The 24,619-nt window shown below is 39.0% G+C and overlaps 2 protein-coding genes across 2 annotated transcripts; one reads left to right on the forward strand and one right to left on the reverse strand.

The window, feature by feature from the left end:
• Window positions 1-18,063: 18,063 nt before the first annotated feature.
• Window positions 18,064-19,877, forward strand: LOC104227206 (3-ketoacyl-CoA synthase 6-like). Its single transcript, XM_009779402.2, has one exon. The coding sequence runs from the start codon at window positions 18,290-18,292 to the stop codon at window positions 19,778-19,780; it is 1,491 nt and encodes a 496-aa protein (XP_009777704.1). The 5' UTR covers window positions 18,064-18,289; the 3' UTR covers window positions 19,781-19,877.
• Window positions 19,878-20,391: 514 nt separating this feature from the next.
• Window positions 20,392-23,864, reverse strand: LOC104227208 (protein FLX-like 3). The gene is made up of 4 exons (XM_009779403.2): window positions 23,779-23,864; window positions 21,082-21,616; window positions 20,781-20,911; window positions 20,392-20,687 (listed from the first exon to the last, which is right to left on the reverse strand). The coding sequence occupies exons 2-4, from the start codon at window positions 21,612-21,614 to the stop codon at window positions 20,563-20,565; spliced, it is 789 nt and encodes a 262-aa protein (XP_009777705.1). The 5' UTR covers window positions 21,615-21,616; window positions 23,779-23,864; the 3' UTR covers window positions 20,392-20,562.
• Between the last annotated feature and the right edge of the window lie 755 nt (window positions 23,865-24,619).

Genomic DNA, 24,619 nt, shown 5'->3' on the forward strand with positions numbered 1-24,619 from the left:
CAATGAACCTACTGATATAATTTAGCCTCCCCAACAGACTCATTACCTCCGTTTTGTTCTTCGGCGGTGGCAAATCTCGGATGGATTTGATCTTTGATGGGTCTAACTCAATACCCCGTCAACTGACGATGAATCCTAACAGCTTTCCTTAGGGAACCCCGAATGCTCATTTGGCCTGGTTGAGCTTGATATCATACTTTCGAAGTCTTTGAAAAAATCTCCTTAGGTCTGCTACATGATTTTCCTAATGCCAAGACTTTATGATCACATCATCTACGTACACTTCAATTTCTTTGTGTATCATGTCGTGAAACACAGTAGTCATCACTCGCATGTACGTTGCCCCGACATTCTTTAATCCGAACGGCATTACCCGATAACAGTAAGTTCCCCATGGCGTAATAAAAGCTGTCTTTTCCGCATCTTCCTCGTCCATTAGGATCTGATGATATCCTGCATAGCAATCCACAAAGGATCCGATCTCGCGCCCGGCGTAATTATCGATCAGGATATGGATGTTGGGCAATGGAAAGTTATCCTTGGGACTTGCTTTGTTGAGATTGCGGTAGTCGACGCACACCCTGACTTTCCCGTCCTTCTTCGGAACTGGCACCACATTGGCCAACCACTCGGGATATCGAGTGACCCGAATGTCCTTCGCCTGCAGCTTCTTAATCACCTCTTCTTTGATCTTTACACTCAATTCTGTTTTAAATTTCCTTAGCTTCTGCTTGACCGGAGGGTATGCCGGGTCAGTAGGAAATTTGTGAACCACTAGATTGGTGCTTAATCCCGGCATATCATCATATGACCATGCAAAAACATCTTTGAATTCCACGAGGGTTTTGATCAATTCTTCCCTAACGTTTGGCTCAATGTGGATGCTGATTTTGGTTTCTCTGACATTATCCGCGTCCCCTAGATTCACAGCCTCAGTGTCATTTAGGTTAGGCTTGGGTTTCTCTTCAAATTGGCACAGTTCTCGGTTTATCTTTTCGAAGGCTTCATCCTCGTCATATTCAGACTCATTGTCACAAATGACCTCTTGTATCATTAAGTCGGACTTGGATTGATTTATTAGACTAGGTCGAAGATCCGCTGTGCATGCCATGTCATTAGAACCAGTAAAAAGAGAACTATTCAGAAAGAAAAAGAATAAAACAAAATTAAAATGAGATAAAAGAAGGGAACTTTATTAAACTTGCGGGATAACAGGGTTCACACTTTTACAAAAATAAAATAAAATTTGGATTACACCCTGGAATAATCCGAACAAAAAAAAAGCATAAATCAAAGCCTACTACCAAGACTCTCCCCGAACATGAAGAGGAGTAACCGTCCAATTGTTGGTTTTGGTCTCAGGCCCCACAAACTGTATGTCCGCTCTGCTGGAACTCTCTCCAACTTCTACCATATTGACATCCGCGAATAGCCTCTCGAAACTCTGATTCAGGTCCCCGTCCATCCCAATCAATGGTCCGAAAACTTTTGGGACCGGTGGCCCCTTGGCACTTGCTCTGACAAAAGATCTTGAGAGACGGGGCACAGGTTTGGGAAGAAACCAGACTTTCTTCTTCATTTTTCGCGCTCGCTTTACATCTGCCGCAGTTGGTTTAAACCCCAACCCAAAGGTTTCCAAATTTTTAGGCAGGGAGACAGGTTGGACAATCCCCTGAAGCTTAACCCCCAAGCCTTTTCCCGGCACAAACCCATTGCCCAGCATTTCTGAAACCATCATGACCGTTGCGGAAGCTACCCTAGGGTATTGAATGATCTCACCCTCAGAAATTTTGTTTGCCGACATTGCATCGAAAATCTGGTAGACCCAAGGACCCTTGTCATCATCGGTCTCTATGAAGGGCACAATGGCGCCACCCATGGTGCACGCAGTGTCTTCGCCGTGCAGTATGACCTCTTGTCTATCCCACTCGAACTTGACCATTTGATGCAGGGTGGAAAGCACTGCTTTGGCTGCTTGGATCCACGGTCGTCCTAACATAAGGTTATAAGATACTGTGGCATCTAATACCTGGAATTCCATGGTAAACTGGACTGGACCGATGGTCAATTCAAGTACAATATCCCCCACAGTGGCTGTTCCATTTCTGTCAAATCCTCGGACGCAGATGCTATTCTTGTGGATTCTTCCGTGGTCGATTTTTAACTGGTTCAGGGTGGATAATGGACAAATATTGGCACTTGAGCCGTTATCCACCAATTCTCGAGTAACCGCCGAATATTCACATTTGACGGTTAGGTAGAGAGCTTTGTTATGCCCCGTGCCTTCTACCGGTAGATCATCATCTGAGAATGTGACCCTGTTCACCTCGAAAATTTTGTTGGCAATCATTTCCAGGTGATTTATAGAAATCTCGTTGGGCACATGGGCTTTATTCAGTATCTTCATCAGGGCCCGACGATGTTCATCAGAATGGATTAGTAATGATAGCAGCGAGATCTGGGCCGGCGTTTTCTTCAACTGTTCGACCACGGAATAATCTTGCACTTTCATCTTCCTCATGAATTCCTCAGCTTCTTCTTCAGACTCAGGTTTCTTTGTTGCAGCTGGGTTGGGTCTTCTCAACTCCACTGGAGCAAAACACCGTCCTGATCGAGTTAGCCCTTGCGCTTCACAACTATCTTCCTCCACTTGTTTTCCTTTGTATATCACCACTGCCTTCTCATACTTCCAAGGCACGGCCTTGCTATCAATCAACGGCAGTTGAACTACAGGCTTTATGGTGACCAGTTCCCTGTACACCCCTTTCAACACAACTGCGGGTGTGGGTGGAGTCCCTGATATTACCAACTTGGCTGGCTCGGGTTTCTTTGTTATGGTGGACGGACTCTTTCCCAGTATCACTACTGGTTTGACGCCTTCTCCCTGCGACTATACCCTCAGTCTTCCATTGGTCGATCCTTCTTTCGGAGCGGCCTGGATCATCATTACTGTCTGTGAGGGCTTCCTCAGCTCTCCTCCCTCATACACCAACTCGATCATGTGAGCCTCGTAGTGTGTTAGCAATGGGTTCTGGTTGATGTTAGGCGCCTCAGGCGTCTGGACCTCGATCTTATTGGCATCAATAAGATCTTGTATTGCATGCCCTAACTTCCAACACTTTTCGGTATCATGCCCCAGTATCCCTGAGCAGTACTCACAGCTTATTGATCGGTCCAAATTTTGGGGTGGGGGATTTGGTCCTCGAGTCTCGATAGGACTAACCAAACCGGGATTTGGTCCTCGAGTCTCGATAGGACTAACCAAACCCAATTGCCTCAATTTGTGGAATAAAGCGGTGTAGGTTTCTCCCAACTCCGTAAAAGTTCTATGTTTCTGTAGCCTGTCATTTCTAGCAGCTTGATTTCCCCGCCTGGAGGGTTTCTGTATGCCCTTGGTGGAGGATAGGTGTTTTGGGGTGGTGTATATGTGTTATGGGGAACCGGTGCGCGCCATTGCGGGCGAACCGGAGGCTGAGAGTATGTCTGGGCTTGGTGTACGGAGAAACGTGGTTCTTGAGGTGGATAGGAGTGTTGTGGTGGGCTGTACGGGTAGTCTGGCATGTGGGGTCTGGGTTGGTTGTAGTGTGGTTTGCCAGACCTGGACCAACTGCTTGCCTCAATCGTGGCAATTTCTTCTTTCTTCCTTCTTCCCAGCGCACCTCCCGTGCCACTCTGAATAGCCTGGGTCGTTGCTTTGAGTGCCGAGTAGTTCAGGATTTTGTCAGACTTCAGACCTTCTTCTATCATGACCCCTATCTTCACTACTTCATTGAAGGATTTTCCTACCGTCGTCACCAAGTGACCAAAGTAAGTTGGATCCAGTGTTTGCAAGAAGTAGTCCACTATTTCTCCCTCTCTCATGGGAGGATCAACTCTGGCCGCTTGTTCTCTCCTGCGGAAACCAAACTCACGAAAACTTTCCCCAGGCTTCTTTCCGGTCCTCAGCAACGTGAGACGGTCAGGGACTATCTCGAGATTGTATTGAAAGTGACCTGCGAAAGCCTGCGCCAGATCATCCCAAGTGTACCATCTGCTGGAATCCTGCCTGGTATACCATTCCAGGGCCGATCCACTCAGACTTTGGCCGAAATAAGCTATCAGTAGCTCATCTTTGCCGCCTGCCCTTCTCATTTTGCTACAAAAGCCCCACAAATGTTCCATGGGATCACCGTTCCCTTCATATAAATCAAACTTAGGCATCTTGAAACCAGCCGGGAGTTGGACGTCTGGGAAAGGGCATAGATCCTTGTAGGCCACGCTGACCTGGCTGCCCAATCCGTGCAAGTTCCTGAAGGACTGCTCCAGGCTTTTGAACTTCCTCATCACCTCATCTTTTTCTGGGACTTTAACCGACTTTTCAATCTCTGTCGGTACCTCTAAGTGCGGGTTGTAGGTATGGGGTTCTGGTGCATGAAATATGGGCTCAGGGGGATAGTATTGCGTATCATGAGCCTGAAACAATGGCTCGCTGGTTGATCTTTGCAGGGTGGCTGATGTGGGTCCCACAAAAGTGGGAACATTTGGTGTTGGGAGAGGTTGATAGGGTGGTGGAGCTTGGGAATCATGGGAGCTTCTCTCCTGATGATAACGGTGATTCGGGAGGCTTGTTGAAGGGCCGGAGTGAGGGTATTCCGGCATGTGCCCTAGTGGCTCAGGGCTCTTTTGTGATTTGGCTAGAGCTAACTGCATTGCATTCATCTCTAGTCCCATCCTTTCTATCTTTTCCATCGCTTCTTTTAACAACTGGCTCAACGGCCTTTCTTCCTCGGTACTATTCTCTGAAGTAGTCATGCTCGTTGCTACCGGTCCTTTGGATCTGGTTTGGTAAGGGTATGTTGCTAGAATGCTTTAACAACTAACTGTCTGGGATCTCGGTGGAAAACAACAAACTTGTTAGCGTTAGAGTTCAATAGATTTGATAACAACACATTGGGGATGCAATGCTCCTAGGCAGTTAACCGTTTCTAACATGCTTTGTTTCAAACAGCATGCGTCATCCCGACTTGCTTATTTGTCCCTTTAAAGTACTTTGGGAACCCCTGTATTTTATTCTATTTTTGTATTTTCTTTTTCTTTATTAATGGCGGTCGAATCTTATGTGGATTGCCTACGTATCACGTCCCCGCGCGAATCAGACCGGGCGTAGTTCTGCCACAAAGTAAAGACACACAAAAATTCTTTCGGAAGCCATCAATTCATCACAAAAATTTGCTATTACAAATTACTTCAAACAAGGAACAGCAGTAGTACAAATTCCGAAGTTCTTAATCCGATTTGATTAAAGAAAAGAAAACAACATATGGGAAGACAACAAAGCCAATTAAACAAGACTCGAACAAAGGACTAAAATTCCAACTTAGGGGCCCGCGAGGCATCATGCGGCCTTTCTGCGGTCCTCGGTGTAAAGTCTCTCTGCAAGCTCTTCAACTCATTCATGATCCGGTGGACGCAGCCCATGATGGAAAAAAGGAAGGTTTTCCGAGGTATTTGCTCACATGCTAGGCATCTCATGTAGATGTAGTGCCCAATCTCATCAATCCTTCCTCGAATGTTGTCCCTTTCAACAAACAATTGCTCTATTCGCCGGTTTTTTAATCCCAGTGCTTGAGCATTGTCGGCAAGTCGATCCTGGAACATCTCCATTTGTCTTTCCATTCTGGTCATTGCATCGTAGCAGCGTCTTCTGTCGGCCTGGGCGTATCGTGCTTGTTTGAAGATCCGCTCCTGAAGAGTGGAGTTCGTTTGCCTTAATATCCCGATGCTCATTTCATAATCCCTTATGACTTGTTGCAGACGCTGCCTCCGGGCCAGTGTACCTTTTGCCCATCTGACCCTCATTCTGGCTATGCAAGCTTCCGATCTCTCTAATTCTTCCCGGCTTTTGCTGACCTGATTCCTCAAATCTGCTATCAATCTTTCGTCGGAGCGACGTTTCTGTCGGTCGCTGTTACTCTTACTGACTTGGCGAATGCGGGCTTTCAGTGTCTGGTTCTCTTTGGCTAATTTGTTCTTTTCAGCCTGCTCAGAGGCGACTTGCACATTGTTCTCAAACGTAAGCCTTTCGACTTGTCGCTTTAGCGTCCCGATTTCAGCTCGGTAGCCTTACTCCCTTCTTAACCAGCCCCACTGCTCCTGCGAATCATCTGTGAACTGTTGGACGTGGGTTCTTTTAGCAGGTTTCTGACGAATATGGAACCTTCTTTCGAACCAAGCATCGTACTTTGGGTCTACCTCACCTTTAGCCAGTTCTCGAACCATGGTCTTAGGTTCCAAGAATCTATATTCGTGCCACATCTTTCTAATCTTTCCTTCGGGAAATACGACTATTTCAGAAATCTAAAACAAAAAATGGATTTTGAAGACAAAATAGAAAGAAAAGAACCTATTTTGCATCGCTCAAAATTGACAACCAGTCATACAGAATTTCATTAAGCAATTTTCTCTATTGGGTTAAGGGCAAGATATACATGGGTATCTATATAATAATTCAGAGAAAATAAAGAGTTAGAAAGTTAGACAAAACAAAAAGGTTTCAAAATAGAATCAATTAGTTTCAATGAGTTCTTAACTTTCACTAATTTCACTAAAGATTTTTATATACGTTCTTCTATAGATATGGAAATAGAATGGAAATATAGAATTTTTTTTTAATGGAATTCTGCAAATAGGTCGATGGGGAAAATGAAACTCCCCACCTTGGAATAGAAATGATGTTTACTCTTTTGTCAACAAAAAAGTTATTATTCAGTAAATAGAGGATTTCCTAATTCTATTATTTTATCTATCAATCAGAAAAGCGAAGCGAGTTCCATTACGTATTGATTGGTGAGCTAATCAATATCAAATATGAAAGGGAAATCGTTAAATTATTCAATTATTATCTAATTGAATAATTTAAGAATAATTGAATTCTTTTTTCAAGTTGATTCAAATTATTCGAACGTTTTATTACTTATTTATTTTTGTTTGGCGTACAAAAAAACTTTTTGAATTCCCGGTAGAAAGAGATTTCGCTAATGAAAAAGCCTTTAATGCGATCGAATATCCCTTTCAATTTGGTCGGCTGTCGTTGACCTTAATCGTGTAAACCATGCTTCGACACCTTCAGAAAATCTGACACCTGTCATGCGCTTCTCAAAGCCGCTGATACAATTCCTCTCAGTCAACCCGCGGTTCAGGTATCCTGCTCGATGATGGAGGTGTTCTTGCATCCATAGCTGAAGTAACAGGTTGCACCCCTGGAAGAACTTGCCTCCTTCTCGGCATATAGTTAAAGCTCGGTAGATTTCGGACAAAATCAAAGGAACCACAGTACTGTCGGTTCTTTTGATTGCAACATCGGCCATCCCTACCAGGCCTATCTCTACTTTCTTATCCTGGCGGGGGCAAACCACGATTCCCAGGAATGCTGTGATAAAAGCCAAAGTACGTCTTGCTTCCCATTTGTTTCTGTTCCCGCCATGAGTTAATCCGAGGTTTGGTTCCTTAAAACCCTGAGGAGTTCTGTACCGTTGATACAAGAATTGGAGAGCACAACATCCTCTCGACAAATCATCATTTTGTACCTTCCGACTAATGCTTAGCAAATCCAAAAACGCGTGCGGAGATACTGGCCTTGGCGAAAGTAAATATTGCCCTCTTAACCTCCCATTCAATCCCGCATATCCGGCGACTTCCTCTAGTGTTGGTGAAAGTTCAAAGTCAACAAAACGGAATACATTGCGGGTTGGGTCCCAAAACGGTATTAGAGCTTCAAGAATGTCTGTCCTTGGCTTAATACTCAGCAAATTGACAAAACCTCCCAATACTTTTCCCACTATCTCTTTGCTATCGGCTTCCAGATCATTCCACCACATGTGGAGTTGTAGAGGGACCTCGCTAAGGACCGAGAACGATTCATTTTGCTTTGTGCTCATCCTGCACATTTATTAGGGTAATTAAAGAAAAACTCTTACTAAACTCAAAACAGAACTATCTATACTTGATTTTTGAAGATGAAGGACTTGGTTTTTCAAATACGGCATTTTAGCACTTCAGGGACGAAGATTTTTAAGGTTGTGTGGGTCAACTGGACCAAAAATCCTAAACATGACCCAAAAGGTGGCTCTTTATGCAAAGTCAGCCTTCCGGTATCCCTTTCGGGAACATTCGGCTATGTTTTGACAAAACAGCATCACCTGACTTATTCATGACAGAATTAAAATTTTGACAGGTTTTTTTTATTTATTATTTATTATTTGTTTTTGGCTATTTTAGCAAATGGTGGGGTTGGACCCGATGATGGTTGCCTACGTATCTCACATCCGGTGAGAATCAAACCAGCGTAGTTCGGGCAATAAACTAACTAATTTTTCGAAACCAAACATATTTTTTCTTTTTTTCTTTTGTAGCAAAAAAAACTATTCTGTTTTTCGTTTTTTTTTATTCTTTTTTTTTTGAAAATAAAGCAAGCTAAAATAAAAGACTCATTCCTACACTTTTTCTGCTTTTTCTAGGCAAACAAACAATTTTAAAAGTAAAAATATTTTTTTCGAAATTTCGGTAGCGTTCCGACAGTACTTGGACACTAGTTTTTTTTTTTTTTTAAATTAATCATCTAACTATCCACTTGCTATTTTTCTCCTTTTCTCTTTTTTTTTCTTTTCATCTTCAACAAATAATAAAACAACCTATCCCCAAAAAATAAAGACTCCCTTTTTTTTCTTTTTTTTTTACTTTTAGTAAAACAAACTATTAAAAATAAAATATATATTTTTTTTTTAGAGTTTCGACACTATTTGGACATTGTTATTTTTCAAAGCAGAAGATTTAACCCTATATACTGCTATTTTTCTTCTTCTTTTTTTCAAATTTTTCCAATATTCAAAATCGGTCGGCATGCGAGTCTGAAACAAGTAAATGCATAAGGCCCACAGGATGCAGCAGGATGGTCTTTTCATTTCAGGTTGCTAGTCCTAGACGGACCCAACCCCTGTGTTGAGTCCCCTAAGTCAAAAATGCACATGATGCAGATAAGCGTTCCTACTAGGGATCCGGCATGTGGCTTCGTTATACTAGGTTCAGAACCTGGGTGTTTGTTCTGTCTTACCCGAGCGGACAGCTCGAGCCGGGGGAGGGGGGGCAGCGTACCGGGAATATAGAAGCTTCACCGGCTTAGCAACTTGTCCGAACCTCGTTCTAAATTGGGATTTGACACTATACAGAAAAGAAGTCGTACGAAGTACACCCTTCTTCATGATTCAGAAGACTCATAGAGGATATGGGTTTCGACACAGTTTATATACAGTTCACAAAATATCAAAGCGGTAAAAGCAGTTATTTAGCATATTAAGCACAGATCATGTAACAAAATCAGATAAAGCTGAACATAACAATTTATTCTAAGCTCGATTTCTAACCCTGAACTAGTGGTTCTGGGTATCATCCCCAGCAGAGTCGCCAGAGCTGTCACACCTCCTTTTTCCGCCCCCGCGAGGGGTGAAGGAGTTTTTTCCAATTAAAGGACAATCGAAACGGGATTTATTTATTTCAGAGTCGCCACTTGGGAGATTCAGGGTGTCCCAAGTCACCAATTTTAATCCCGAATCGAGGAAAAGAATGACTCCATATTACAGTCTGCGTACCAGAAATCCGGATAAGGAATTTTGTTAAGCCGGGAGAAGGTGTTAGGCATTCCCGAGTTCCGCGGTTCTAGCACGGTCACTCAACTGTTATATATTCGGCTTATTTATCTGATTTTAATACAATTATGAACCAACGTGCCAACTTTAACTTTTTACCACTTTATTATTATGATTTTTAAAAGAATGTGAACATCGCTTAAAACACGTCTTTGGACTGTGTCACATGAAATGCACCCATAATCCGGAACACATTTTATTTGATGTTTTGGGATTTGGATTCGGGTCGCATGAAATGCACACCCAAGCTTAAGAAGGTAAACTATTAAACACGCGCCTAAAGAGACTATCGCGTTGTTATTTTGGGAAGGCCGTGAAATTCGCTAAACGGCCCATCACGCAAACTAAGCATTTTAATATATACATTTAACGAGGGCCCCGCAGCTGGTGCGTTTTATTTGGCGAGGCTCGTCTTATTTTTATTTTAAAAGGATATCCTAAAGCGACTACATTCTTCTATTTTTGTCCGTCTCTAAAATGAAAGCGGGAAAAGGATCCTAATCCCATTACATACTTAAAATTGTTATAGTCGACCTCCAAACAAAAAAAAAGAAAATTTTATGAAATTCCAAATGCAAGGGCACGTATGGGTCATCCGTTTGCCAAATCATGGGCTTGGGTCCAATGCATATGGTATTATACTGGACTTGGGCTGTCCTTATTCTGATATGAGCCTAATTGCTTGTTTCTACGCCTATTCGTGAGTTTGCAAAGCTGAAAGATAAACTGATACTATTTCACTTAACAGTTTGTTGTAAGTTTAAAATAGGCGATCTGTTGGCATGAAAGGACTTTAAGATCTAGTTGTAATCCTAATTCAAACCATTTGCATACTGAAATTAGACTGTCATGACAATTAGAAGTCCATTTACCTAATTCTAGCTTGACATGCATTTTTACAAACAAACGGAAGTAAGCAGGGTGCTTTTTAGCATCATATCCTTCTTTTAGATAAGGACCTACATAGGGAGTTCATGAGCTAAATGACTGCATATATATAAAAAACGGTCCAATTATACAGCTCCTTGGCAGGAGTACATATCAGTGATACATAAAATGGCTTAAGTACAATCAATAAAGAAAACTAAATTCAGTTTATAACTTCAACTTCTTCATGTGTGTATTCATGCTTCAAATGTCAACTTCAAACATGGAATTACATCGACTTAGTATGTGTACCTGGATTCAGACAACAAGAACAAGAAGAAGAGGAAGAATATCAGCAGCAAGCAGCCAAGCAGCAGTAATACAGCAGTAACAACAGCAACAATGTAACCACTAGTTCACGAACGACCAACAGCAGTTTCAAACACTAAACCCACAGGTGGTCGAGCACCAAACAACAATCCCAGAAACGGAGTAGTAAACCAGCAGGAAAACCCAGAATATTCAATGCAATAGCAACAGTAGTTCAATAATCACAACAACTCGGTAGATAACCAACAATAACTTCAATAACAATAAGACCAGAATCAGTCAGCAGCATACAGAAGCCCAAAATACAGTAGTAATCCCGCAAAGAGATCAGAATACCCTAATGAAATAGTGACAGCCCCAACTAGAAGAACTGACTTGGCAAAAGTAGCTTGACCACCTTAGTCTCTTATGTAGTTTCAGACAATATTTAGTTCACAGTTTTTCTGAAATTTTCTTTATGTTTTTTTCTTTCAATTTTCCAACCCCTTCTTGCTAAAAGAATGAGCTCATTTATAGGCCTAAAAGACCTTCAACAGGACTGCCCCCTTATTCCAGACTTCCTCCCCATACCCTTTAGCTTCCCACGCCTAAGCATCTTCTTGATGCAAGTCATTTGGTTCCCCACTATAGCATGCTTGTCATATTAATTCATTCAAGAGTCACGGGTTCAATAAAGTATTCATTTTAAACTCCCATGCTCTTATGTTTTGTCCGCACTAATACTAGATTAATAGTATTTTTGATTAACCAATTGACAACCCATTAATCCTAAATTTGTCAGTCTTTGACACCAAAATTATCCAACAAAACCCCTGATCATTACTGCCCTGCCCCCACCCTTTCATTCTGTTGAATCTGCCAGTTATAACTAAGTGGAACCTAGTTCGAACCCCCCACAGCTAACAAACAATAACCTATAATTAGTTCACCATAACCTATTCAACCAAAGTCAGACAGTAAGAGTTAAGTTGATCCTAGTTGATTTAGCGACTAATTAGCATACGACGACGTTACTCAGGTCGACTATACATACCATTATATGAACAATCAATCGACAAACAACATCGACTAAACATGGCACCAAATTATTTCAATACTCGGGACATTTAACATGGAGTTTACGAAACTTAACTAGTCGACAACATCAATCGAAGCGAATAGACATCTTATAACACACACTTAACACTGAAGAAAAAGAAATCGACCAAACAAAAGGGTCTTTGAAGATGGGGGGATTGACAGAAAAATAATCAAAAATCCAGAACAAATCTACGAACATATGAATAACACATAAACAGAAGGAAAGAAAAGAAGATTACACCGGAAACTTACATCAAAATGAACCAGGCCTGGCTTTTAGGGTTCTTGAGCTCAGATTTGGGGTTCGAAGGGTTCTACCTATATTCGACCGGAACCAAAGGCATCTGGGGTATGAGGGAGGCCAGGGGGTATTGTGGTGTAAGTTTGGAACTCATCCGGTGACTTAGGGTTTTGGTTCGAATCTTTGATTGAATATTCGAGCACCCTGGAGGTGATTCGAAGTTAAGTGGCCAGGGATTTGTGTTCAGGGTGGCTTGTAGGTCCAGTGGTGTAACTATGGTAGTCACCGGCGTCTTTGCCGCCGGGTTTATGTTAAGAGGGAACCAGGGCAGCTGCTAGGGTTTCGGGGGGTTTGGGATCCTTTCTGAGAGAGACGAAGGAACAGGGTGGGGTGCTTGGATAGGGGGCGGGGTAAAAGGGTTAGGTTTATATACGAATTAGGGGTTTAGATCCTGGCCATTGGATCAGGTGAGATTGATGGCCAGGATCCCTTGGCTAATGCAGAACGGCGTCGTTCCACTTAAGAGGGGATCGTGTTGGTCCGGGATCAAATGGATCGAACCAGGTTTCATTGGGTCGGGTTAAGGAAAGGGTAAGAGAGATGGGACGAGGGCCGTCAGATCGACTTGGTTTGAACGGCTGAGATGAACTGTCCCTGAAACGATGTAGTTTTGGTGTTGAACTACGTCGTTTTGGTGGCCTGGGGATGGGTTGCTTGGACTGGCGGACTTGGGCTGCTTTTGGGCCTCAAATTTTAAAAGAAAATAGGCCCAATCCGATTTTTTAAACAATTTGCACTCTTTTCTTTTGTTTTCTAATTTTAAAACACAACTAAATTAAAAAATGAAATTAAAACACCAATTAATTAACACTTAACACAATTATCACACACATACTAAAATATTTAAATAGGTAAAATCACACCATGGCGACAAAATAGAATAAAAGATGCATATTTTTTGTGAATTTCCTTTTAATAACCGAATTATGGTTTAATTACACACGACATATATATTTTTGTATTTTTGTTTGATAAGATTAAATGAAAATGGACAGAACCACAAATAACTACCAACACATGTCACGTAAAATCCAAAAAATTGTACAGCGAGGCCATTTGTTATTATTTTGATTTCTTTTGGAGTGATTGTCCGTGAAGCAAAAATCACGTGCTCACAGTGAGCAGGAGATCATCGCCTTTATATGGAAAAATATTATATGATGTTTCGGCATCCCCAAGGAAATCAGCTGCGACAACGGACCTCAGTTTGTCGGAAAAAGAATGAATGAGTTCTTCGAAAAATGGCACATCAAATGGATACTCTCCAAGCCGTATCATCCTGCTGCCAACAGCCAAGCCGAGTCCTCCAACAAAGTGATACTGAACATATTGAAAAAGAAGCTCGAGGAAGCTAAAGGGCTATGGCCTGAACTACTATCTGAAGTAGTATGGGCATCAAGGTGAACCTGCTTTGTCTCAGAAAGTATGGGGTTTGGAGTAGAAGGCGGATCTTTGAGGAAATCATTCCGGGATAGGGGATGCCTCGATAGTAGCGCCTCTACCGTAAGAGGGCTATCACCCTCTTCTACCTCCACCTTTTCGCTGCCAGAAAGAGGCGTTGTTGTTGACGGGGTGATTTCGGGAACCTCTTTATTAGCACGATAAGACCTTGGCATAGCCTCATTTAAAGGATTAGCGACACAAAGGGAGGGAAAAAGAAGAAACTTCCGTCGGAGAATGTAAACGGGAACAAGAAGGTGTAAGAGCAAATGAAGAAGACTGAGAGGCTGTCAAGAAGGAGTGGCTAAAGTTTTTCAAAAAATCAAACCTTTCACCTATTTATAGGGTTGGATGGCGCCAGAATCGAGGCGACATGCCTCAAATTGGCTCTAGAATCAAAGCGTTAAACCGCCAGGCCTTGTCTCGAAAATTCGCGTAATGATGACGCACGTAAAGCTGACATCACCCCCGGGCAGTGTGTAATCTACAATGCTCCACTGGGTGTGAGAGTCTACTCATCGAGGACGCTCCCGGCCACGACTCCGACGGGTGGAGGGGCTAACTGTATGGGTCTGAATTTGACCAACCACGACCTGCAATGAGCACGACAAATGGTCGAGTACCTATGAGTCGACGCCAAGAAGGATACAACCTCGACGGTAGATTAAGCCTATCTAGGGGATGTCGAGAATATTCCTCAAGGATCTCTTGCATGTCATTTCTATGGGGAGGGGGGGTAATTTCCGAATATATAAGAAGAATGAGAGCCTTGTAAAGGGGGGGGACTCTGTAAAATTCTAAAACCTTGAATGAAAAAGAATCTCTACTATTTTCTTCTCTCTATTATTATCATCCTAGAGTTTATTATCTTCAGCTACGATTTACCCCTTCATCATTGATTGATTTGTTCAAAAAGGTTTTAATATCTTTTGAGTCAAACAAACGTAAATATGTTGGCAGTAGCAAAAGTAGCGTATGAGTAACGGGTTCAATGGAATTCAGTATTTTTGGAGGTAAGTGCAAAGATAATCAGTTTCGGGGCTGTCATTAAAGTTATACCTACTTTATAAATAAATTCCAAGTCTACCCACTTTTGAAATAAATTCAAACATGTTCTACCTAAAGGAAAGATTTGCATCAGACCTTTTTGTACAAAAGTTATGGCCCTAGCAAGGTCACAACTTTAAACTTTTTTGGCCTAAAGTGTGGCCTTGGCAAGGCTAAACTTCAGATGTTTTTGGCCTGAAGTTGTGGCCTTAACTTACTTCGGAAGGTTCAACTTTGGCAAGGTCACAACTTCATACCATTTTTGGCCTGAAGTCTACAGACCTTTTTGGCCCGAAGTCCTGGCTTTGGCAAGGCCAAACTTTCAGACTTTTTTGACATGAAGTTATGGCCTTGACAAGGCCAAACTTTAGACCTTTTTGGCTCGAAGTTATGCTCAGCATGGTGGGTTCAGATATTTTTGGTCTTAAGTTTGGGCACAAGTTAAATAATTTAGAAAAAGTGGATATAAGTTAAATGGGATGCGTAAAATTGGGCGCCTCGTAAAACTTTTACGTATTTTTTATGAAAAATATGAATTATAACTTGATATTTTTAAATATTTGATTATAAACTCAATTATTATTGTATATTAACTTAAAATTAAAACTAAATAACTTATAAACTTTAAATCGTGATCTGCCTCGGACCAAGTTTCCCTTTTGCCATTGAACTCTTTTTTGTTGTAATGTCGATCTAGGCCACAAGCACAAGTCTGAAGGCCCAACTTAAATTTTGATGCAGAGCAGCCCGTACATTGAGTTCACTATTCAAGGCACTATTTGATTTTTTTGCATGATACTCCATCCGTTCATTTTTACTTATCACGTTTCGTTTTTCGAGAGTCAATTTAATTAATTTTTAAAACAAAATTATATTAAATTTTTAAAATATTTTATACTTACAATTTAGATATTCGGAAACTATATAAAAGTGCTATAATTTGTAATTTTTCTCATATCAATATGGTGAAAAAATACATGTTAAACCATTGGTAAAAATTTATGCAGTTTGACTCTCGAAAACGAAACATGACAAGTAAAAGTGAACGGAGGGATTATATGATAGTGCTATAAGTATGAAATACTAAAATTTAATATTTTTGTCATATTTTAAAGTGCCTACCTTGACATCCCAAATTATGAAAAATGGATATTATATTAGTATGACAATGATATGAGTAGAAAGAAAGTGGAAATTCATATACAGTTAAATCTCTCTATAACAGTCTCATTTGTTTAGATATTTTTTGGTTGCTATAGTGAAACACTGTTATAAAAATATATATATTATAACATCACATAAAAATTGGTTCCAAGTAAAATTTTGCTTTTATAGTGAATGGTTATTAATAAGGATAATGTTATAGAGATCTGATTGTAGCCGACTCTAACTAATTTGCGACTGAGACATAATTACTATTGTTAGATATCTTATGTACCTCCATGTCATCAATTTTCGGAACTTTATATAAACTGAGACTATAATTACTTTATAATTCACCTTTTTGCCTCAATTTTATCACAAACCACACTGAGCTAATATGGATTGGTGTAAAAATCATAGGAGATATCTAATGTGGATTGATCAAATTACATTAACATGACTTACTGAAATTTACAGTATAATATATATATATATATATACTCAACAAATGGATGCAAATTGCGTATTAAGTAAGAAACGGAAAATATAAAATTTAATCCAACTTGATAGCAAGATGGTTGTTTTAGTTTGGTGATCACCTCCTTTTGAATTATACACCTCGAAGCTACTCGAATATCAACTAAAAATATTGATTAAAATATTATAATATACTTCTTCCGTTTATTTTTACTTGTCCGGTATTCTAAAAATAGATTTTCACTTTTACTTGTCACTTTTAGCATATCAATAGAAGACAATTTCTTTTTTCCTATTATATCCACGGTATTAATTACTCATTTCAAATTATTTCTCAAATTCATTAAAAATATGCATTAATTAATATGAGTATCATGGTAAATTATGTATTGCATTTATTATTTCTTAAGGGACATGCAAAGTCCATAGTGGACAAGTAAAAGTGAACGGAGGGAATAAATGCTAAAAAGATTATCAGATTTATTTGTTTCATCAGCTATTTATGAACTCACACCCAACCTTTAACTGTGGCAACTGCCAAACAAATAGTTGGCTCAAATAGTGAAAAAAATGCCAGGTAAACTATGTGTGGAAATTAAAACAAATAGTGTCGAACTCGGATAAATGGTAAAGTTGTTTTCTTGTGATCAGAAGGTTACAGATTTGGGCCGTGGAAATAGCCTTTTGGAGAAATGCATGGCAAGATTGCATATAGTAAACATTTGTAGTCCGGCTCTTTCTCCCGTATCTCCCACATAGCAAAAGCTTAGTGCACCAAACTGCCTTTTTAGTGTCATACTCAGGAATTTTAAGCAAGCGGATTGAATCGGAAATTTAAGATAGAAACCCACTGGACACCACTAGTACCAGTGGCAATTGACACACGAAGTAAGTTTATTTTTCTATTTATAATAGAACCTCAAAACTTTGTAGTTTTTTAAAACCGCTTCATTTTATATGATAATATTTGACTAAATACAAATTTAAGATAGAAAGAAAGATAACTTTGAACACATAAGCTAGATATGTATAACATACACCAGTGTATTGTAATCATAAATATATCATATCTTTAAAGGTAAAACGAAAATGTTAGAATTAATTTCTTTTTTAAATAGATTAAAAAGAAAAAAGAGTACCACATCAAATGAAACGAAAGTGATACAGTCAAACATTTCTATAACAGTCTCTTTTGTTCCGATATATTTTGGCCGCTATAGTAAAGTGTTGTTATAAAGGACATACATTATAACATAATATAAAACTTGATTCCAAAAAACTTTGGCTTTTATATTGAATTGTTGTTATATAGAAACGTTGTCATAGAGAGGTCTGACCGTAAAAGAGAAACACATCTGTCCCTAATTAGGTAAACTTCAGATTGCCATGAATTGAAACACTTTCTACTTTTGTCATTCTAATCTCCAAATAGGGCAATTCTACATACTTCCTGAGTATACTAAAAACAAGCAACTTTAGTCTAAACAAACTTGACAATGTTTTAATTTTATGTGGACTTAAAGACTTAGATGTACTAAAATAGGCAAGACCTAAAGAGTGAGCGTTGGGTAAGGTATGACCTATACTTATTTCTAACATCCTTTAGTCTTTAAAATGTCTCCTATATATCCTTTCACTTTCCTTGTATACTACCAGCATGTTAAACTTTCATAATTGATCTTTATTCACTACAAAAAAAAAAAAAAAAGGAGAGAGAATTTAGCTATGAATTTCGTCGATAATCTGTCGCTAAATCGCTAGTAGCTAACAAAGTTTCATGATAATATGTCGATAATCCATCGCTGAATAGGATTAGCGATCATTTTTCTGTTTAGCTACAGAATTTGTCCATCTCTAATTCTTGTTTATTTAGTACTGTAATGATTTTTCTTTTAATTTTTCCACTTTAAGACAATTGACAAATATGCCTCAAAGATCATCTCAATTTCCCATTTCACTTAAACTCAAGTATGTAAAACTTGGCTACCAATATCTTGTTAACAACTTCTTGACATGTCTATTGGTGCCCACAATGGCTTTGGTTCTTGTTCAAGCCATTCAATTAGGTCCTGAGGAAATCTTCAATCTTTGGAATTCCATTCAGTTTGATTTCATCAAAATACTCTGTTCATCTTTCCTTATCATCTTTGTGTCCATATTATACTTCATGTTAAGGCCTCGAGGGGTTTATCTCATCGATTATTCATGTGACAAGCCGCCTGTTTCCTGCCGCGTTCCATTTTCAACTTTCATGGAACATTCAAGACTTATACTTAGCTCAGAACCAAAGAGTGTTGAATTCCAAATGAGAATTCTTGAGAGGTCTGGTTTAGGAGAAGAAACATGTCTTCCACCAGCAATTCATTATATACCACCTGCACCTAATATGGAATCTGCAAGAAAAGAAGCTGAAATGGTGATATTTTCAGCAATGGATTCTCTCTTCAAGAAAACAGGAGTTAAACCTAAAGACATTGACATTCTTATTGTCAATTGCAGCCTTTTTTCGCCAACGCCATCTTTATCAGCAATGGTGATTAATAAGTACAAAATGAGAGACAACATTAAGAGCTTTAATCTCTCAGGAATGGGGTGTAGTGCAGGGCTAATCTCCATTGATTTAGCTCGTGATCTTCTCCAAGTCTATCCAAAATCGAAAGCTGTTGTTGTTAACACAGAAATCATCACACCAAATTACTACAGAGGCAAAGATAGATCAATGCTACTCCCTAATTGTCTGTTCAGAATGGGTGGTGCTGCCATTCTTTTATCAAACAAATGGGCAGATCAATGGCGAGCCAAGTACAAGTTGCTACATGTGGTGAGAACCCACAAAGGAGCAGACGACAAATCTTACCGTTGTGTGTTTGAAGTAGAAGATTCAGAAGGGAAAGCAGGAATTTCTTTGTCAAAAGACCTTATGGCTATAGCAGGGGAAGCCTTAAAATCTAATATAACAACAATTGGACCTCTTGTTCTTCCTCCATCAGAACAACTTCTCTTTCTCTTTTCACTCATTGGCCGAAAAGTCTTTAACCTGAAACTAAAACCATATATTCCAGATTTCAAACAAGCGTTTGAACACTTTTGCATTCATGCTGGTGGTAGAGCAGTGATCGATGAACTGCAGAAGAACTTGCAGCTATCTGCAGAACACGTTGAGGCATCACGAATGACACTGCACAGATTTGGAAACACGTCTTCTTCGTCGTTGTGGTATGTACTGAGTTATATTGAAGCTAAGGGACGGATGAAGGAAGGTGACAGGATTTGGCAGATTGCATTTGGGAGTGGATTTAAGTGTAACAGTGCTGTTTGGAAGTGTAACAAGACAATCAAGAATCTAAGTGATGGACCTTGGTCTGATTGTATCCACAAATACCCAGTTTACATCCCTGAAGTAGTAAAGCTCTAGGAGAAAAACCTTGGTTTTATGTTGCACTTGTACCCAATATAAAGTGAACGTTTCTGTGGCAAATATTGTTGTCTTGCCATCAAATACAAAGGGAAGTCACAGCTTTGAATTTTGAGCTAACCTATCTTGAGATTACTTCTAATTGGACTGCAAGAAATTGTATGAAACAATCACATTCTTGAGACATTACCAAAGACAACCAATCTTCACTTTACGCCACGCCGGACTCCCCTTTCGTCACAAGGCATAGAATTAGACCAAGGGGAATCTCTCTAGGAACTAGTCCCAAGGCATAGAATTAGACCAAGGGGAATCTCTCTAGGAACTAGTCCCTTCTATTTCGCACTACAAGTTTCACATCTAAGTAATACCCGATCAGCTAGTTTACGATATAAATAGGTAGATAGATATTTCTTAAGAACATTCTAAGAAAAAATATTAACACATATCGGTAGTTGTCCGGTCCTACCCAAACAGTAATATTCCATAGGGAAATGCACCTAAGATCAAATATTTCGAGCCGGCTTCCGTAGAAAATTCAAACTTTCTTTTTGTTGTTGCGATCACATAAAAACATAAACTTTGAGGCTCAATAGCTAAATACATGGCAATTGAATCACAAGCCGAGATCATAAAGATGTTTTCTCAATCTCAAGGTTCAATCGGCAAATCTTGGTTTCAGAGCATATTTGTTTCATAAGGGTTTAAGTTACATTTCTAAATAGGAAGAAAACCTCACATTACATTTATCTTCAAGTGCTGTCACATTTTAACATAGGGACTCAACGTCGGGGAGGACCACGATTGTCATAGGAACCCCAACCACCGGCACTGTATGGATCACCATATGCACCGCCAGGATATCTCATCTCAGGGCTTCCGTTCATCACGCCATAAGCTCCTACACCTAAATCAAATAGAGAAAACATAAACTAAGATTTTTCCACGGGTCGAAAGTTTACATCAGAAAAACAGATATGAAAGGAGATAGAGAACTTACCAAGGCCCCGTCCAACTTTCTCTGCTCGCAGCTTTTCTATTTCACGAGCCATTGAAATGAGATTCTTCTCCATAGATTGATTTTGTTCCACCAGTTCTGTATTTGCCTTCTTCTCATATTCAAATTGTCTCCTGCAATTTCATCATCAAATTGAATAGTCAAACCGAGAAGTTCTACGAGTTAGCCATCACATACGTTCTCAATTGTAAAGAATGAGGATCATGACACCTGATAACCATAATAACAAAGTATTGCATTTTTTTCATCTTTTTCTTTTGGAGAAAAAGTTTTAACTCCATACCTTGCTTCCATCAACTCTTTGCGCATTTTATCAATATCAGTTTTTATAGCTGATAATTGCTTATTCTCAGTTTGTAGTCGGTTAGAATCCTTTGTAAGAGCTTGAACTTGGGCAGATAATTCTTTCTGTACAGCAGTTAACTTCTGCGCTTCAGCTTTCAATTGGATTACCTCTAACCTCAGAGGCTCAGTAGCTCGAAGATCAGCTTCTAACCTCATTCCTCTGTCAATATACTCCCTTACTTGCGCCTCATTATCAGCACGCATTTTGGGAATGACCTGACTTAATCTATGCATTTCATCTTTTACAGCAGATAATTCCCTTTCAAGCATCACATTCTCATCAATCACATGTCTGTTTTCGCCAAGAATTCTTTGCATATCCCTATGCTGGATTTCTAGTTCCTCTTCAAGGGCTGCAGGGTGAGGAGGGAGGGGCCCAGGTCCTCGCTGCATAATGACCCGTGGTGGTGGCCCATCACGGAATCCTCGGAAGTTATCAGGTTGACGGGGCATACGATTTCTACCAGCCATAACTATGAAAAATCAATGAAGAAAAATAATAAAGTTCAGCACTTTGAATAAAAAAGCTGAGGAGAAAAAGAAGATATTATATACAAGAGCGCGCTAACAATACAAGAGTGATAAAGCATAGGCTTAGCCACCGTTTCAGATGACATAAAACAAATTTGGATTTATGGCTAGTATATGTACAATAGAGGCAATATATTTGCTTAAAAAGAAAGAAAGAGCGTATGATAGATCGTCAAGAAAAGCCTTTTGATGGGTGATGGAGAAGAAATGAATACATATCAAATATATAGATGTTATAAAGCATATTCACGGAGCAGTCGACACAAGCGTGAGAGCAGTAATTAAGGAATACAAGGAAGTTTCTCATAATTGTGGGCCCACACCAGGTATTATATTGAGAATGTACTTGTATTAACCCTAGAAATGAAAGAACTACCTAATAATCTTGAAATCTCTTGGTGTATGTTATTTGCAAATGATATTTTGTTAATCAATGAGATTAGTCTGAGTGTCAACTAAGAGCTTCAACTATGGAAAAACAATATAGATGGTAATGGTTTTAGGATAAATAGACATGAAACAGAATATACGCACTGCACGTCCAAAGCATAAGCAAAACGAAATTGAGGTGAGATTAGACGGATTGAAGTGCCTAAATGCAGACAATTCAGATGTCTAATGATGAGGATGTAACACTTACAAATAAGCAAAATTGTTGAATTGGAGAAGTACTACAGGAGTGTTATGCAATTGGAAGATACCTACCTAAATGAAAGGCAAGTTGCAGAGAACAGTTGTAAAACTAACAATGTCTTAAAGAAGTGAACAAGGAGCCCCTAAGGTTGGAGCCTCTTATCCCCAACATATCCACAACGCAAGTATCGCGCAAGTACAGATGTTAAGATAGAAATATGGTTATACAACATCAGAAATGATCACATCAGAAAGAAGGTACAACTAGCACACACAAGAGACAAAATGAGAAAAGGTTGGTAGTGTCTCGTAGGATAGGAAGTTGTTCTGAAATACTTACAATCTCTTGACATCCACATAGACTTTAGCAAAAAATGAATTAGAATGGTAGAAAAAGATCAATACATGCAACAAGTGATGTTTTCATTAAAAGAAAGGCTTGGGGATGTTGGTAGTTCATATTATGTCCAATGTATACTAGGAGTATCTTTTATCTTCGTAAAGATTTGTATGTCAATAGAACATTTAGAGAATTTCTAGTGTTAGGGAACTTAAATTATTGAATATTGGAATGAAACACGTTCAAATGAACCAAAATAGATAGCGATGATCCATATAGCCAACCCAAACTACTTCGGTTGAGTTTTAATTGTTCTAGTTGTATTCATTAACCTTTTTTAGAACAAAATCATTGGATTTAAAACTATCCCAAAAACAATCATGCATTGAAAAGATGCTTAGGAAAATCGTTTTCTAGACAATGTAGTGATGACCCAAGTACAAATCATATATGATAAATCGGAAGCCAAAATACACATATATGCGATCTATGAGTGAAATGCACATTGCTTGCAAAGCGACAACCTAAAACCCGAACGATTGATGGGTATGGAAACTTTCTCAGGGGGAATTTAATGAAAGAAATTGAACACTTGCTATTATTTTTAACTGGTAAAGTTAAATTACTTAGATTAGTGTAAACACTCGATTTGGATAAGTATTTACCTTAATCAAATTCCTAAAAAATAAAAAGCACAGATGCTAATTAAATTCCTCAGACTACTAAAACTGTACTCTCCTACTAAGTGAAATCAATTAGTTAATTAATTGAAAATGTTAATTTCAATATCCACATATACAAAAAAAAAAAAAAAAAAAAAAATGCAAATATCTGAGTAAGATATTTTCGTGTTAATCAGCCTTCCGATACTTTAAAAAAGAAAAAACCTCAATTATACTCGTAAATTCCTAAATTTATTTAGACCTTAAAAATTAAGGCAAATATTAACAAATTCTAAAGAAATGATTAAATAAACGAATATCCTAATTGTCTGCCGCCACAAATATGCGCCTAGCGACATAATAAGGGGAAAATATATGCAAATACTGAAAATAAAATCGATTCAGATTTTAATATAAAAAGTTATAAATAATTTTAAAAAATTGAACGGAGAGAGGGATTAAACAGTACCTGAGAGATACAGCTTTGCTTCGACGACGATGAAGCTCGGCGGAGTAGACAGACTCAAGCTAAAGGCCACTACTATGGGCCATACTAAAAAGACAGCATTGCTCTTTCTACTTTGGGCTTTTTATTGGGCCGAATTGATACTTGGGGCTCCTAAGATATTTATTGACGGTCCAGTTCTTTTTGGGTGAAATTCAAAAATAGCCAGATTTACGAGTGATAATCAAAAAATAGCCACAGTTTCAAAAATAATTGAAATTTAGTCATTTTTCATATAGAGATAAATTTTTACAAAAATATGTTCAAAATCCGAAAATATTCCAGCATAATATATTGGAGTTTGAATTTTTTACATGTGAACTTCCAGCATAATATACTAGAGTCCCAGCATAATATACTGGTTTAGCATAATATGTTGCAAGTTCATACACAGGTGCTTCAATCTCCAGTATATTATGCTAAAACTTTTCGTGTGCTGGAGTTTCAGCATAATATGATGGAAGTTCATACACAGGTACACCAATCTCCAGTATATTATGTTGGAAGCTCATACACAGGTACACCAATCTCCAGTATATCATGCTGGAACTTTTCTTGTTACAGCAAAATGGTGGTTATTTTTCAATGACTTTGCAAATGCTGGTTATTTTTCAATTACCTGTCTGAAAATTGACTATTCCGTGCTATTTTCACAATCTTTTTGGTCCGTTTTTGGAAAAATTACACAGTATAACAGCTCACAAAAAATAATAGCCTACAAAATATATAATTTTATATATAAATATATAATATACATATTTCATATGTTTGACTAATAAATATAATTATTTTTACTGACCAGCCA

Source organism: Nicotiana sylvestris, chromosome 10 (assembly GCF_000393655.2).
Source record: "Nicotiana sylvestris chromosome 10, ASM39365v2, whole genome shotgun sequence".
NCBI classification, from domain to species: Eukaryota; Viridiplantae; Streptophyta; class Magnoliopsida; order Solanales; family Solanaceae; genus Nicotiana; species Nicotiana sylvestris.

Coding starts and splice junctions, on each gene's coding strand:
- LOC104227206 (XM_009779402.2), top strand. CDS start 18,290: ATGCCTCAAAGATCATCTCAATTTCCCATTTCACTTAAACTCAAGTAT.
- LOC104227208 (XM_009779403.2), bottom strand. CDS start 21,614: ATGGCTGGTAGAAATCGTATGCCCCGTCAACCTGATAACTTCCGAGGA. Junction 20,912..21,081: donor AAAGAGTTGATGGAAGCAAG/GTATGGAGTTAA, acceptor ATGAAATTGCAG/GAGACAATTTGAATATGAGA. Junction 20,688..20,780: donor GAAAGTTGGACGGGGCCTTG/GTAAGTTCTCTA, acceptor TATTTGATTTAG/GTGTAGGAGCTTATGGCGTG.